General features: G+C 36.0%; 2 protein-coding genes across 11 annotated transcripts; one reads left to right on the top strand and one right to left on the bottom strand.

The window, feature by feature from the left end:
- The first annotated feature begins 466 nt into the window (after positions 1 to 466).
- Positions 467 to 6484, top strand: LOC129303603 (CBL-interacting serine/threonine-protein kinase 8-like). Of its 10 annotated transcripts, none has more exons than XM_054943021.1 (15): positions 488 to 832; positions 1589 to 1651; positions 1798 to 1869; positions 1984 to 2091; positions 2177 to 2251; positions 2343 to 2402; positions 2514 to 2634; positions 2749 to 2810; positions 2899 to 2988; positions 4769 to 4891; positions 5134 to 5253; positions 5473 to 5589; positions 5780 to 5836; positions 5935 to 6009; positions 6094 to 6484. In XM_054943021.1, exons 1-15 carry the CDS (start codon positions 674 to 676, stop codon positions 6193 to 6195), a joined length of 1404 nt encoding a protein of 467 aa, XP_054798996.1. In that variant the 5' UTR covers positions 488 to 673; the 3' UTR covers positions 6196 to 6484. The 10 variants fall into 10 exon arrangements, 9 of the variants coding, with proteins under 9 accessions (XP_054799001.1, XP_054798995.1, XP_054798993.1 ...); XM_054943022.1 differs by having other exon boundaries at positions 489 to 832; positions 2514 to 2639; positions 2749 to 2793; XM_054943018.1 differs by having other exon boundaries at positions 486 to 832; positions 2514 to 2639; positions 2749 to 2988.
- Positions 6485 to 7616: 1132 nt separating this feature from the next.
- Positions 7617 to 13287, bottom strand: LOC129303602 (serine hydroxymethyltransferase, mitochondrial-like). Its single transcript, XM_054943017.1, has 15 exons — positions 13068 to 13287; positions 12891 to 12941; positions 12703 to 12789; positions 12373 to 12494; positions 12219 to 12295; positions 11996 to 12120; positions 11014 to 11106; positions 10243 to 10335; positions 9938 to 10135; positions 9624 to 9728; positions 9381 to 9446; positions 9159 to 9236; positions 8311 to 8422; positions 8110 to 8220; positions 7617 to 7966 (listed from the first exon to the last, which is right to left on the bottom strand). The coding sequence occupies exons 1-15, from the start codon at positions 13149 to 13151 to the stop codon at positions 7818 to 7820; spliced, it is 1551 nt and encodes a 516-aa protein (XP_054798992.1). The 5' UTR covers positions 13152 to 13287; the 3' UTR covers positions 7617 to 7817.
- Positions 13288 to 15010: the final 1723 nt, after the last annotated feature.

Genomic DNA, 15010 nt, shown 5'->3' with positions numbered 1-15010 from the left:
AGAGTTCAACCAACTTAATAAAAATTAAGAGATTGATCACATTAAAACCGATATGGTTTAACGATAGAGAAATTTTAAAGTCGTGACAACAAGTTGTGAAAACTGCAAAGCTTCGTTTTTACTAGTTCTTTACCTTTTCCTCGCGCACCGCCCCTGGTAATAAAGTTGATTGCTTTTCCCACTGTAACTTCGGAAAATGATTTTCAATTTTTTTTTTGGTCAGAAGAAAATGATTCTCTAGTTGAAAGTCCCAAATTGTAATGTTTCAACTTTGTTTCCTGTATTTCATTTTCCAGACTTTTTTTTTTTCATTTTTCTTTCTCTTGGCTTTCTTAGATTCCCGACCGAGAAATTCCTCAGCCAGGAATCCTTTTTTCGGGGCATTTTTTAAAATATTTTTTAAAGAATATATATTTTTCCTTCGTCGTCGATCCTATGAGGCACCAACCAACTTTGGCTATTACGTCTGTCAACGTGGCTTCCTTTTTTTCAAATCTTCCCATCTATATTCCTCACCAACACTCAAATTAATTAAATACTTCGAAAAGCAAGAAGTCTGTTGGTTTGGTAAAGTTTTATTCCAGACAGCCTCTCAGGAGTTCTGACTGTTGCGTGTGTTGCAATGCCGGAACTGAGATTTGTGCAGTGAGGAGGGGGGGGGGGAGAGAGAGCCATGGTGGTGAGGAAAGTGGGAAAGTATGAGATTGGGAGGACGATTGGGGAGGGCACCTTTGCCAAAGTGAAGTTCGCTCAGAACACAGAGAGCGGGGAGAGCGTCGCCATGAAAGTGCTCGATCGCAGCACTATCATCGAGCACAAAATGGTGGACCAGGTACGTAGTGTGAATTTTCTAATTTCAGCTATTATTGACAATTTAATTCTCTAGATAGTTAGATCTCTCTATGCATGCATTTACTTGCTCAAATCATTCTTCTGGTCGAGGAAGTGCATAAACCATGGGCAGAAAAAGCAATGTTATCTGAGGAAAAGGGTTGTCCATCCTTGATTACCTTAAAACCGAGAGTTTACTCGAAGTATTCTAGAAGAAGGTTTTCAATCTCTAAGAATTATCTGAATTGCCCGCCAATTTTTATTTACTTTATTCTTATTGTCATTTTCCAAATCTTCTGTGTTGAGTCTGTCAGCTGCCTTGGCTTGCGCTTGTCTTGCAAGTTTCTTGATAACTTAGGAGCAAGTGCTTCGCCACGAGAGGATTTAGAACAGTAACTTAAATTGGTGAACAGCTAGTTCTAATTTCTAATCTGTGGACAACTGGACATGGTACCCTGGCGGTAAAATGACAATTACTTGAACTTAAATTACTAGGGTATATAACAGTTTTCGGTTATGTGATGTATAAAAAGCTCTGTTGCAGTCTGATCACATAAGAAAGTTGACTTCTTAACCTCTTATTTTTCCGGCCAAAAAAGAACCTTTGTTATTTTGATCATGGCTAACACTTTGACTACATTGACGTTCCAACGAGTCACTTTAAGCCACTCGAAATTGCATGACCGATTCACGATTTGGTTGTCATCGTTATAGTTTCTACTCTCTAATTTACGCGTAGCTCTTCTATATAACACAGATCAAGAGGGAGATTTCTATTATGAAGCTAGTTAGACATCCAAATGTCGTCCGTCTCCACGAGGCATGTGATATTTTCTGGATCTCAGACCTGCGTTGCTTTCTTTCCTTTTTCCTTTTTTTCAGGTCATAAAAGGTCTGCTTGGCTATTTTTCATGAACTCTGCAACAAGTTCAATATCTCCTTTTTCTCGTGAAATATTATTTTCAGGTTCTAGCAAGCCGTACTAAGATTTATATCATCTTGGAGTTCATTACAGGTGGCGAATTATTTGATAAAATAGTAAGCAGTTCAGAGATTCCTGTTTTATGTAGCCTCTTGCCCTCTACTCTGGTTTTCTTCTGATTTGTTCAAGATATTGGAAATAATGATTATGAAAATAAAATTTACGTGCAGGTACACCATGGGCGTATTAGTGAAGCTGAATCAAGAAGATACTTCCAACAGCTCGTTGATGGTGTAGACTTTTGCCACAGCATGGGAGTTTATCACAGAGATTTAAAGGTTTGCATTGATTGGGATGTGGAAGTTTGTCGTTTTTCTTATTCATGATAGTATTTTAACCGTCCGGTGTAATTCCCTTCCGCAGCCTGAAAATCTCTTGCTTGATTCACAAGGAAATATGAAGATTTCAGATTTTGGTTTGAGTGCATTACCAGAACAGGTGAGATTGTTACTAAATGGACTTAAATCTGACTTTAACTCATGCAGACGAAATTTTATTGAAAGCCATGACACCTGGGAAAAATTCACAGGGGGTTAGTATCCTTCGGACGACCTGTGGGACACCAAATTATGTAGCTCCTGAGGTAAATGTAAGGGTAGCAATTAGCAAATTGATTAACTAAATTTGACTTCATGTCTACTGAAGATACTCATTATTTTGATGCTGGCTTCTCTATCTGGCATTGCATTTTTGGCCTCAGGTACTGAGTCACAAGGGTTATGATGGTGCTATGGCAGATGTTTGGTCCTGTGGCGTTATCCTTTATGTTCTGTTGGCTGGATATCTTCCCTTTGATGAACTTGATCTTACCACGTTATACAGTAAGGCATGAATTCAAACATTTTTGGTATATATTTTTCTGTCGTGATAAATAGTGCTATTTGGGCGCCTGTCTGTCTATTCATTTCTTTGAAACAGTATTGTGAGTGGCACAGATTTTGGGCGTGGAATGGGAATTGCAGTTCTTACAAGTTCCTGCAGTATTCCTCTGTCTAATGTTTGCTTCTTTTAAACTATGCTTGGATCAAAAAGAATTTTGGATTATTCCTATGATGCTGTTGACTTTCCCTGACCCTTTCATGCAGATTGATAGAGCAGAGTTTTCATGCCCAGCGTGGTTTCCAATGGGAGCAAAATCTTTAATACATAGAATTCTGGACCCAAATCCTCAGACTGTAAGTATTGAACGAACAAATTAAGTCTTATAGCACAGCATTTACAATCTCAACTTATCCATTAATGATTTAACGCTATGTGAATATAGAATCATAAGTCCGATGTGGTTCATTTTCTATAACAAGGATCTACAAAGCTAATAGCATGTTTAGTATATGGAAAAGTATGTTCCGTAAAGGAAACTGGAGATGTGCCTGGAAAGAAAATTGCAATGGCCATGGCTCTTCATCGTATATAGTGCTAATGTTCATTTTAGACTAATTTTGACATGGAAATTGAATGGCGTCCTATCGAGGTAAGTGTCTCTGACAGAAGCACTTGTACTGTTCATGTCCTCTAGTTTTGTTTTTTCTTTGCGGGTTTTTCCTTTATTGTTAGTCGAAAGGTTTTCGTCTGAGTAGAAGTAAGACGGAATATTTATATTGTAAATTTGTAAAGGACTATTTGAAAATAATTTGGAAGTGAAATTGGGAGATCAAATTATACCTCAAGTGAAAAAGTTTAGATATTTGGGAGCCATTATTCAAAATGATGGCGAAATCAGTGGAGATATTTCACATAGAATTCAAGCTGGGTGGTTTAATTGGAGAAAAGCTAAAGGAGTTATTTGTGACCGTAAGGTGCCTAATAAACTTAAAGGAAAGTTTTATCGTACTGCTATCAGACCGGCAATGTTATATAGTAGTGAATGCTGGGCTCTAACGGGACAGCAAGAGCATAAAGTTGGAGTAGCAGAGATGAGAATGTTACGATGGATGTGCGGACATACACGTAAAGATAAAATTCGAAATGAGCACATACGTGAAAAAGTGAGGGTGGCACCTATTGAGGAAAAAATGGTAGAAAATCGGTTGAGATGGTTTGGGCATGTACAAAGAAGACCAAGGGAGGCACCAGTGAGAAGAGTGGAAACATATAACTTTGAGTCCGATTAAGAGAGGTAGAGGAAGGCCTAAGAGAACATTCTTGGAAGTTGTTGAACGTGATCTCTTAATTAATAATATTTCTAAAAGCTTAATAAATGATAGAGCACAATGGCGTCTTGCAATCCATGTAGCCGACCCCACCTAGTGGGATAAAGGCTTGTTGTTGTTGTTTGTTTTTCCTTTATTGTTGATTGGGGGAAAATGGTTCTAAAATGTGTCATCATTGAGTAGCTAGGAAGCAGATTTTTTTTTTTTTTAAATAGTTAACCTAATCTTTTTAGCTTGCTAATACAGCAATATTTATTGATTCTCTTCTTGGATTGATCTGGCAGTCTCACGACAAGTTAGTTAGTTTAATAAATAACGCATAAAATTATTAAATATATCACGTCTGATGTAGAAAGGAAATTATCTCGTGAAGCTTTTCCTTCAGGCTAAGCTCAATTAACATGATTAGTAATTGAGGAAGCTGTTATTTAATGTTACTGGTCCTGACAATCTGATCATATTGATACTGCCTGGTGAGAAATATACATTCTCTACTCAGAGGAGCTATTGTTAAATGTTCATCATTAGTGTGTTTCGCCAAATGCTTCTTAGTCCTTTCCTTGAGTATCGATACTGCGGATATCTTAGAATCAAGGATGTGTCCTATTATTCCTGTAGTTATATTTTTTACATTAACTTCCGTCTGGAATGTTTTGGCTTCCAAATAATGTACTAATGATTAGGTTTTACTGTAGTTATAATTTTTAATCCATGCATCATGCTTCATGCTTCATGCATCTGGTTGTTTCTGACAAGTCTACTTCCAATTGTTTCTTTTTCTGTACGTGCATGTACATACATATAGCGCATAACTGTTGAACAGATAAGAAATGATGAGTGGTTTAAGAAGGGTTACGTTCCTGTGAGTCTACTGGAGTATGAAGATGTAAATTTGGACGATGTAAATGCAGCTTTTGACGATGCTGAGGTTCGGATAATGCGTTAATTCTTCATTTTGTCCATTTCAATTCAATTTCTCCCCTCCTTTCGTTCCTTTTTCCTCAAAGCTAATCCACCTTAATTTTTCCGCCTTATACTCGCAGCATTATACTTACAAAATATAATGTAATTTGGGTCATAATATTATGGATGCATGCGTTCTTATTTCCTCATACCCTTATGGTAATTAGCTTTTTAGTTTTTCTGAATATGGTTGTTTTGTCATCGAAGGATCAAACAGTCAATCAACAGAGTGAAAATGAAGACATGGGTCCTTTAATTCTTAATGCATTTGATTTGATAATTCTGTCTCAAGGATTAAACCTAGCATCACTCTTCGATCGTCGGCAGGTATTTGATTTTACCCTTTCCTTAAAATTTGCCGTGCACTGGCTCAATAATTATGCACAAATATTGAAAAAAAAAAGTCATGCAATATCCTAAGGGCATGCTGTGATAAAAATATAGCTGTACCTCCTACATACTGTCCTTTTAAGTTGGGTCATGAGTCTTGATATTTTCTCAAAGTAGGGCTATAATAGCACATTTATTTTAGTAACATCCTTGCAGGACTCTGTGAACTGCCAAACACGCTTTATCACTCGAAAGCCAGCAAAGGTGGTTTTATCAAGTATGGAAGTTGTGGCACAATCAATGGGATTTAAGACTCATATTCGCAATTACAAGGTTGGGATGCTGTAATCTGCATAATCCTTCCACTTTTGTTGCTCTAGATTCTTTGATGCGGCATTGTTCACTCCTATTTATTTCCGTTGATAGTCAACGTAAATCCGCGGAATCTGAACTTAATATCTATTTGAAATAAACTCTACCTAAAGTTCTTAATGTCATCTAAAATCTTGGTATAAATTGTCAGATGAGAGTAGAGGGTATTTCAGCAGACAAGACTTCTTATTTTTCGGTGATACTGGAAGTAAGTTTCTAAGCCCCTACTCAACTTTCAACTGCCTCTTGACATTTAAATGACAGGTTAATTCACTTCTTCATATGTCCCCCTTCTTGCCGGTACAGATTTTTGAAGTTGCTCCCACATTTTTAATGGTGGACATTCAAAAAACAGCTGGAGATGTGGGTGAATACCTCAAGGTCAGTTTCTGAGAAATTCTTTCGTCACTAGTTGAGCCCCACCGTTTCATAATTTGTGAAAGCTGTCCCTCCTCTGTTTTGCAGTTTTACAAGACTTTTTGTAGCAATCTTGAGGATATAATATGGAAACCGCCTCTTGAAGCAAGCAAATCAAAGATCTCCAAGACTAGAAGCAAAAAAAGGTAGTTTCTTCACCTCTAACATCTGCTCTAGTTGAAAAGGAGAGAAGGAAAATCTTGTTGGGGAACATCTTCGAACTTTGAAAGAGAGAGAGAAATTTACCTATCAGCCATCACGACGATGAATATACATGATTTATCAGTATATGTGTTTGTGCTGTTGGCTTTTTCGTTTGACCTGTAATATCAGTTTTGTAGTTCTACTTCCGCCATTATAATCGATCCTCAACCCTCAAGGGTAGTGACCTTATTGTACAATATGAACGTTATTAATATACCGAGTTTTCATATATAAATATTGTTTGATTGATTGATCCTTATTCCATGCCGTGGGCATTAAATTGTCAATTCATAAAATCAATATTGCTTACCACATAAGTGCCTCTGATTCAAGGGGAAGAATTTATTGACATAACTTTTCGGGATAAATATTATCTTTTAATATTTTATTGCTAACTTTAATGTTAATTTCTTTTTAAAATGTTGATGAAATTTATTATATTATTGAATTAATTTTTATGAAACAGATAACATTCCAGATCATATGTAAGTTAAAATACATGGTATGTAGGTAGGTGTCTTTCCCAATGGCCCTTCAAGAAATATGCGAGTTTAATTTGTTATATATGAAATTTTGAGAATAATTGGGTTAAAATTTTAATTTTCAAAAAGTTAAAAACTCTAGTCTTGTTCAAGTTTTGAAGCAACAATTAGCTTTTTGTTTTTGTGATCTCTGTTCTCTGATAAAACTAAACTGAGGGGATAAAATAAAACTACTAGGATTTTTTTCCCCTTTCTAAAACTAGGTTCAACTACACATGAAAAGAAAATCTAAATATTTTTTAAATTATTAATTTAAGAAAGCAAACTCTGTAATTTAAATTTAAAAGCATTTCGGTAAGCTTTAAAAATGATTAACCCATAGCATAGACATCAGTGCATCTTGCAGGAAATTTGTGCAAAGCTTCGCGCAGGATTTCTTTTTTTTTTTTTTTAAAAAAAAAAGCATTTTGGCAGAATTGTGCAAAATATGAATTTCAAATTGAAAAGGCATGCAACAGAAGTAAACAAAAATTTTTTGGCTATAACTCAGTCAAATATAAAAAATTAAAAAAATTAAAATATCGAATGAGAACATGATTATTATTTAGATAAGTTAAAATTAAAATATTCCAAGGACTTGCTGTTTCAAAATTTTAGTGAAGCACCAATTGTTTTTATATTCCAAGGACTTGCCGCTTCAAAATTTTAGTAAAGCACCAATTGTTTTTATATCAGTTTATCCTTTTCATAAATATAAATCAATTGAACATTAATTTTAATACTTTATGTATTTTAATGAGGATATTCTAGTCAAATAACAGTAGATTTAATTACAATATAAATTTAAATCATTTAATAACTTTCTTAACACGCGTAAATAAACAATTATTTTGAAATACGGGGAATGATTAATTTTAACGGATCAATAGTCATGTGAAAAGATCCTTTCATATAATTCTCCACGAAAAAGACATTACCTCATCAAAATTAGACATTATTGCGCCCATTAATCACAACAAATGCCCAGCATTTGGCCGGGCGAGTAATCCGGGAGGCTGAAAGCACACGCCATCCCATACGCCATCTTCATTCGCCGTACCTCATCGTCTCTTTCTCGAAACCAATTGTAGGGAACTGTTTGGCGTAGTCCTCTACTTGACGGCGTAGATCAGCAATCTCGGATTGAATTTGAGCATCAGATTGCAATGTTGCCACGAAATCCTTCAACTTTGTTCCTGAACTTGCAGAGACCAATAACGAATGAGCGAACAAATGTGGCAACTAAGAATACTTTACTATGCATTCAGAATTGTCAAAAACCTTAGACCTATCTGATGCACGACAAAACAAAATGAAGGTGAGTAGATGGAAATGGAACCTTGTACATTAGCTTTGATCTTTAAGGCCAACTTGACGGCGGCATCAAAATATTCAGCTACTTTCATAAAATCTTCCTCAATAAAGCCCCTGGATGTGAGAGCCGGGGTTCCTGAAGCACCACCACATGATCATCTTTTCAACTTGTAATCACAGAACCAACAACGAGAGAACAGATGAGAGAGAGAGAGAGAGACTGTACCCATACGAATGCCTCCAGGAACCATGGCAGACACATCCCCTGGAACGGTATTTTTATTAGCTGCGATATGAACTGATTCTAGCACCTTCTCAACCCTGGAACCATCAATGCCCTGTCAAATAGAACACAACATAAAATTATAATGTCTGATGACATGTGATGCAACGTATGACGTCAACAAAATTCAACAGAATAAAATTTAATTAGTAAGGAATTCATTACAAATATCAAATTAAAGATTTAATAAAACTACAAGGATTAAAAGAGTATTTTAACCGTTCATTGAAAAAAGAGTATTTTAACCAAAATATAAATAACACCTACCAAACATTATAAATAAGTTGACATGTTTTAATATATGACCAATTAATTCTATTATTATAGGTTTATCGCATGCATTAAATTAATCAATATAAGAATCATGTCAAGTTGATTTCACACAAGTTAGGGAAGTCTTCATTTGTTTGAAGGTTCGGTAACACAATTGTATGTATGTCACACAATACCCTTTTCCTCTTAACTCTCACGGATAGGCTTTACTCTATAAAACTCTTGACAAACACAAGCCTAAAGGAAGAGTCAACCTCAAAAGACTAACCTGTTAAGAGAGAGAGAGTCCCTTGAACTTATAAACCCCACACTAATTGTGGGACTCTCCGATGTGAGACTCGTGACAAACTCTATCAAAGTATTTTGCACATAACAATCAATCACTAATCATTGCTTGTGATTACTAATTAATATTCAGCCATTCGTTTTTGGCCAAAATCAATATTCAGCCGTAGGAAGGTCGTTTTGGACAGGTTAATTAGCAAGAAATCGCCAGAGGAAGGAATCACACCCTTTACCTTGTTTCGCAAGTTCACCAACACTAAATGGTTATCCGTTCCACCAGACACAAGATCATAGCCTCTCTCCATCAAACTCTGGAGTCCAATCAACACCAAAGAGTCAACCGTAACAGTTAATGCCAAACCATACAAATTAGAGGATACAGCTAATGAGAATTGACTCATTGCAATAGCTTTATAAAGCACTAGCGAGCATAATAAAAAACAAGCTCCGTTTACCTGTGCAAATTTTGAGCAATTACTGAGAACTTGCTTTTGGTAATCCTTGAATTCTGGCGTCATAGCCTAGAGTTACAGAAAAAGAACTGAACAGTGAGCCTGGCAATTCAAAAAAGCAAGACACTGCTAATCATATCTGTAGCTATAAAAAATGATGGGGCCAAAATGATATTAGCCTTCCATACAAATATATGACAAGACCACAATGGTACTAATGTATCCTTGGCTAGCAATTAAAAAAACCTGCTTCAGTGCAACTGCTAAGGCTGTGATCGTGTGATTATGTGGGCCACCTTGAAGCCCAGGAAAAACAGCCTGATTTATCTTGTCTTTGAAGTCATAAAACACCTGAAGAGTGAGGAAATCAGTTCATGAAGAAGTTATTATGTCATCCAACTTTGAAATAATCTAAGGAGACATATAAATTACTTTCAAACAGCATTTTAACAAATGTAGTCTTACAGGGATAGCAGCTACTGCAAATAGAGTAGCCCTCACATATTCTTTTTAATTCCCTTTTTCTTATTTTAACATTACATTTATCATTTAAGACTCACTTCTTGTCCTTGCTTGTTCATCTCCTTCACACCTTTCCTGAAGAAGATCATAGCTCCACGTGGTCCACGAAGTGATTTGTGTGTTGTGGTTGTCACAACATCTGCATAATCAAAAGGAGAAGGAATAACACCAGCAGCAACCAATCCACTGATGTGTGCAATATCAGCCAACATAACTGCCTTCTGCTTATCACAGACCTATAAAAAAGCAAGCATAAAAAATACAATACCACCATCAATCTTTGTTGAGCATGAAGATGTCTAAAGATCTTTTCTAAAAAGCAAAAGTGCAGATATATAATAACCTTGCGGACGCGTGCATAGTCATAAAGGCGAGCATAAGCACTAGCACCAGCAACTATTAGTTTTGGCCTAAAAAGTGCAGCACTTTTCTCCATCTGAAGGAAGTAAAAAGTTCAAATCATTGTGTACAAGTCTAAGAGAACAGGATGCTTGAAAGATCAGAACCTTTGTAAAATATAACAATTCATCATGCACACAGAACTCTTTCCCCAATTTCTTAATGTAATGATTTAGAATGGAAAGAATGATGAGGCTGTGGTACTGAGCCACTGAACAGCATGCATGAAAGAGCAGAACCTTTGTAAAACCCAACAATTCATCATGCACACAGAACTCTTTACCCAATTTCTTAATGTAATGATTTAGACTGGAAAGAATGATGATGCTGTGGCACTGAGCCAGAGAGGTCAAAATAGTTTGAACCAGGGTCTCAACTGGACGTGTTTCATCAAGATCTGAACAAGCATGCATTGGCATAGGGACACATAATAAGGATCATAACAACACATCAAAACTATTTTCATCTGATAAGCATTAAAACTTAAAATTCATTAAAAGCGGAAAGTTGAAATTGAAGGCTCGAGAATTTAATACCATGTAAAGAAATTAACCCAGATTAAACGTACAGCCTACAATTAAATGATTAAATATCAAATCAGAAACGACAACTCATTGGCAAAGATAGCAGTGATGGTAAATAAATAGCAGCAGCACAAAGAAAGTTCTCTCTGAATTAAATGATAATATCCACAGAAGATAAAGAGGAATGGAACCTGGTCATAATCAATATAGCCAGTGCTCTCATCTAATCTGTATGGCATTGTTTCAAAGAATATTGATACAGCTGATATCTTTTTAGTGTCAGTCTGCATGCGGAAATAAATCATTAGGTATATAAGTAAAACACCCTGCTCCAATCATTTCAAAACACAAACATAAGAAGCAGAAAGATCCACAATAATCTGGACTTCCACACAAGCTCATACAAACACAAGTATTTTATCAAGCTTTAGGAATGACATTATGCCATAGGGTAGTTGCACTGTGCTTCAGAGAACAGACAATACCAAATGACGCAGTCAGCATTCAGATAGTGTGGAAAAATTTAGTAAAGGTAGGGTTGAGGGGTAAAATGATGTGGCTTGGTAAATATAGAGATCATAAATATTCTGGCATGAGAAGGTAATTTGGAGAAGAACTGAAAATACAAAATTCTTCCTTGTCTGTGCCAAATATTTACCCAACTCCACAGCCCCTGAAATATTAATCCTATACTCAGAAAGTTCCTGATGCATTAAACTGGAGAAATTTTTTGACGAACAGGAGCAACTGGTTCCTAATGGACAGTAACATGAAAATAATTGAACCTATACTAACTAAAGTGGTGATCATATTGAACATACAGGAAGACTAGACTCTGGAATGCTATTTGGATGCTCCTTTGTCCCATGCTTGGCCGCAAATTACACATTTCAGTTCATAATTGATAATGCATCACAAACTTCCAAAATTTATGGTTATCAATAAGAATAGTTTATCTTCACATAACAACTCAGAACTTGTGGCAGGAGTGCTTTTAGACGGTAAAGTAAAGAAACTTTACTTCCTACCTGAGGCGAATCCATGTAACAAATATAAGCACCTATTTTTTCCAACTTCACGCGTAAAATTTATGCTATTCATTCAGAATATGTTGCTAAGTTGCTCTTACATTGGTGCATTAGAACAACTGATAATGAAAATAAATACTGTTACCTGATAGCCATGGGATAAATGCCCTCCATGTGGAAGATCAAGAGCCATGATCCTCCCATGGGGTTTCAATAATGCAGTGTAAACTTGGAAATTAGCAGGGGATCCAGACAATGACTGCACATTTACTGTTAAAAACAAAGTACACAAGACCTCAAGAAAACATAAGATTGAACTAGTGTTGTAAACTGAGAAGAAATACTAGGAAAGGTATAGACGTATGTACCTCCCCATTTTGCTGGATCTAGCCGAAAAGCCTCTAATGCACGTTTCTGACACAAGGTTTCTGCCATGTCAATGTACCTGAATGAATGTGTCAAAATTCAAAACACCAATCTATGAATTTCTTAAAGTTATCATCGACAAGCATAACCACGTACTCATTTCCTCCATAGTATCTGGCACCGGGATACCCTTCGCTGTATTTATTAGTCATGACCGATCCAACAGCTTGCATCACTGACACTGACGTGAAGTTTTCTGAAGGTATAAGTTCGAATCCCTGGATACTCATAAAGCCATAAACAAACATAAATTCACAAGAACTAAGCTTTCCAATTCGACAGCGTAAGAAAATATAGTTTCCCGTATGATTGTTTCATATAGCTTTAGCTCAAAAATTACAAAACCATTGTTCACTCAAACTCCGATCCATCATCACTCGGTTACATCACGTAGATAGAAAAGGGAGAAAGAACAGTTTGACATGCCTTCCATTGACGAGCTTTTTCGTGTTCAATTATGTCTGTGGCTTCCGGATCCACAACTTCAATAGGATCGTTGAGCTGTTTTATCCACTGCGATATGTTCCTTTTGTTACGCGAGATCAAGATGAAATAAACATAGAAAATAAATCATTCCGGCAGCGGGATCACACAAAATGAGACTAATGGCTTACAGCTACACGAGCTTTTTCCTTTTCTTGTGCTGCTGCACTTTGGAAAGAAGACTGTAACCAATCAATACATAAGAGGTTAATCGAATTTGAAAGGGAAGAAGCAGAGGAAACGAATTCAGTAATGGAAATGATCACGAGTGGGGAGTAGATCTAAGGGGATTGGAAATTTCACGTCACCTTGTAATAAACAGAACCGCCATTAGTAAAAGCTAGACTTGATTTCTTGATGGTGGATGATAGTCTGCGAAGAGCCATGGCCATTCCTTCTTCCACTCTCTACTCCAATCCCCTCCCTGTCTTGGCTTCAAAAAGCCATATTGTTAGGGGGATCACCTCGGGGGGTTTGGTGGTGATTCTGATTCGTACGGTGTGGGGTCCAGCAAATAGGAAAGCGGAGCGAGCGCCATCATCAGGCATCAACACTTGACCCGCGGCCTCGCCTTTACGACGCCGTAGCATTACCGGACCACAAGGTTCATCTTCGATCTGCTTGTTTATTATCTTGTCTTGGATATTAATAAATATAATATATATACACATATTCAAAATAAATAAATAAATTGTAGGGAAAATTGGTAATAAGCACTGGTTGAAACACCAACAATTTTCAAGGACCAAGCTAAATTTAAAGACTAAGTCTAATATTTTATTCATAAAGTAATATATTAAATTGACTAGAATGTCCTTGTGGTTTCAGCCTTCTCACTCTACTCTCTTCTCTCTCCATCAATGTGTCCTTTGTTTACAACTGTCAACCCATTACCGCAGGAGTCGTAGACCTTATTGGAGAAGCTTGTCATCATCAATGCCTCACAAAAGAAGTTCATTGTCGTTATAGATCTAGATTGTGAAGGTCTAGATTTGCTATTTATGTTGCCAAGAATCACATTCTGAATGTTCAGATACCCTTTTCCAGAATATGTGAACTGATTTCTTATTTTTTTTGTTTTTTTTCTTATGTTCTGAAAAATCTGTGGTTGGTTGCTGTAAAAGGCATAGTATAAAGAGAAAGTCAATTGTGAATCGTGAAGAACGATAGGATGTAGGATATCGACATCTTTGCATTTTAAATTTTATTCACCATGAGGCTCATTTGAATTCACTTACTACCTGCGTTAGTGGGAGAAACTTTAGGCTTTCTTTTGTTTAGCATTCCATGTTTCCTCGCTGATAATCATTGCTTAAGGAGCCTTAAAATATTGAAATATTCCCTTAATCGCTAAGCTTGTGTCATTGTAATTTTATGTTCTTCCTTTTTTAATAATCATATCATTATAGTTTTGCTTAACATTTTTTCTTTTCTTTATGCTAGGAACACAAAATGATAGGATCCTTTCTTTAGGTCTCTACTTCTTGAATTGTTAGCAGTATTGGGAACTTCAAGTATTATTTTTACTGATTTACTTCCCTGCCATAAAAGCAATACAACTTTACAGAGCTATTTTAAGTTTTTTTTATTTCATATTATGCTATTAATATGTTTTAAAGTTGAATGGTTGATAAGCTAAGAGTTGTGAAGATTATTGTAGATTTTAGTTACGAACAATATGGTGCAATTCCTTGCATCACCTTCTGCACATGTTGAGGATAAAGCTGTAGGGTGAAGGACGTTCTTCCTGATTTGGATCTAGCACATGTTGTGGACTTGTGGTTCATACTAAACTAGACTATTATCTAAGCACCACATGAGATGTCTCTTCATTCATGTTTTGTAAGGATTTAGTAGAAAAACTGATGAAGGTATAAAATTCTAACAGTTAATTTTTGAAATAATTGGGAATAGTAGACAAAAATTTCTAGTAACAATAATGGGCAATTAAACATTTAAGATTAATTGTTTTATTTTTAGATGCCAGCCCTTAAATGTGTGTTTTGAAGTTTTAGATAGAGCAGCAAATCACAAAGGCACAAAGGCACAAAGTAGCTGCAAGATTGATTGTTAACCATGTGTTTCACTTGCCTTTTTATTAGGCCATTCTTTTGAGTTTTCTACCATTAAAGGTTATAGTTTTAGCCTATATTATGTTGCAAATTCATGGTTAATTTTCTGATGTGGTTAAAGTTCATACTTTGCTCATTTATAAATCTATATTAATATGAGCCAAAAAATTCTTATATGG

This window comes from Prosopis cineraria, unplaced genomic scaffold (assembly GCF_029017545.1).
Source record: "Prosopis cineraria cultivar Desert tree isolate PC_DT_omini unplaced genomic scaffold, ASM2901754v1 PC2, whole genome shotgun sequence".
NCBI classification, from domain to species: Eukaryota; Viridiplantae; Streptophyta; class Magnoliopsida; order Fabales; family Fabaceae; genus Prosopis; species Prosopis cineraria.
Note: the sequence above shows the minus strand (reverse complement) of the source record. Positions and strands in the feature narration are given on the sequence as shown.

Excerpts from the sequence above, each read along its gene's own strand:
- LOC129303602 (XM_054943017.1), bottom strand. The coding sequence starts at position 13,151 with ATGGCCATGGCTCTTCGCAGACTATCATCCACCATCAAGAAATCAAGT. Across the intron at positions 9,447-9,623 it reads TAGCAGTTGCACTGAAGCAG|GCTATGACGCCAGAATTCAA; the intron begins GTTTTTTTAATT and ends CTGTAACTCTAG. Across the intron at positions 7,967-8,109 it reads GATCAAAGCTAATGTACAAG|GAACAAAGTTGAAGGATTTC; the intron begins GTTCCATTTCCA and ends CTGCAAGTTCAG.
- LOC129303603 (XM_054943018.1), top strand. The coding sequence starts at position 674 with ATGGTGGTGAGGAAAGTGGGAAAGTATGAGATTGGGAGGACGATTGGG. Across the intron at positions 2,403-2,513 it reads ATGTAGCTCCTGAGGTAAAT|GTACTGAGTCACAAGGGTTA; the intron begins GTAAGGGTAGCA and ends TTTTGGCCTCAG. Across the intron at positions 4,892-5,133 it reads CAGCTTTTGACGATGCTGAG|GATCAAACAGTCAATCAACA; the intron begins GTTCGGATAATG and ends TTGTCATCGAAG.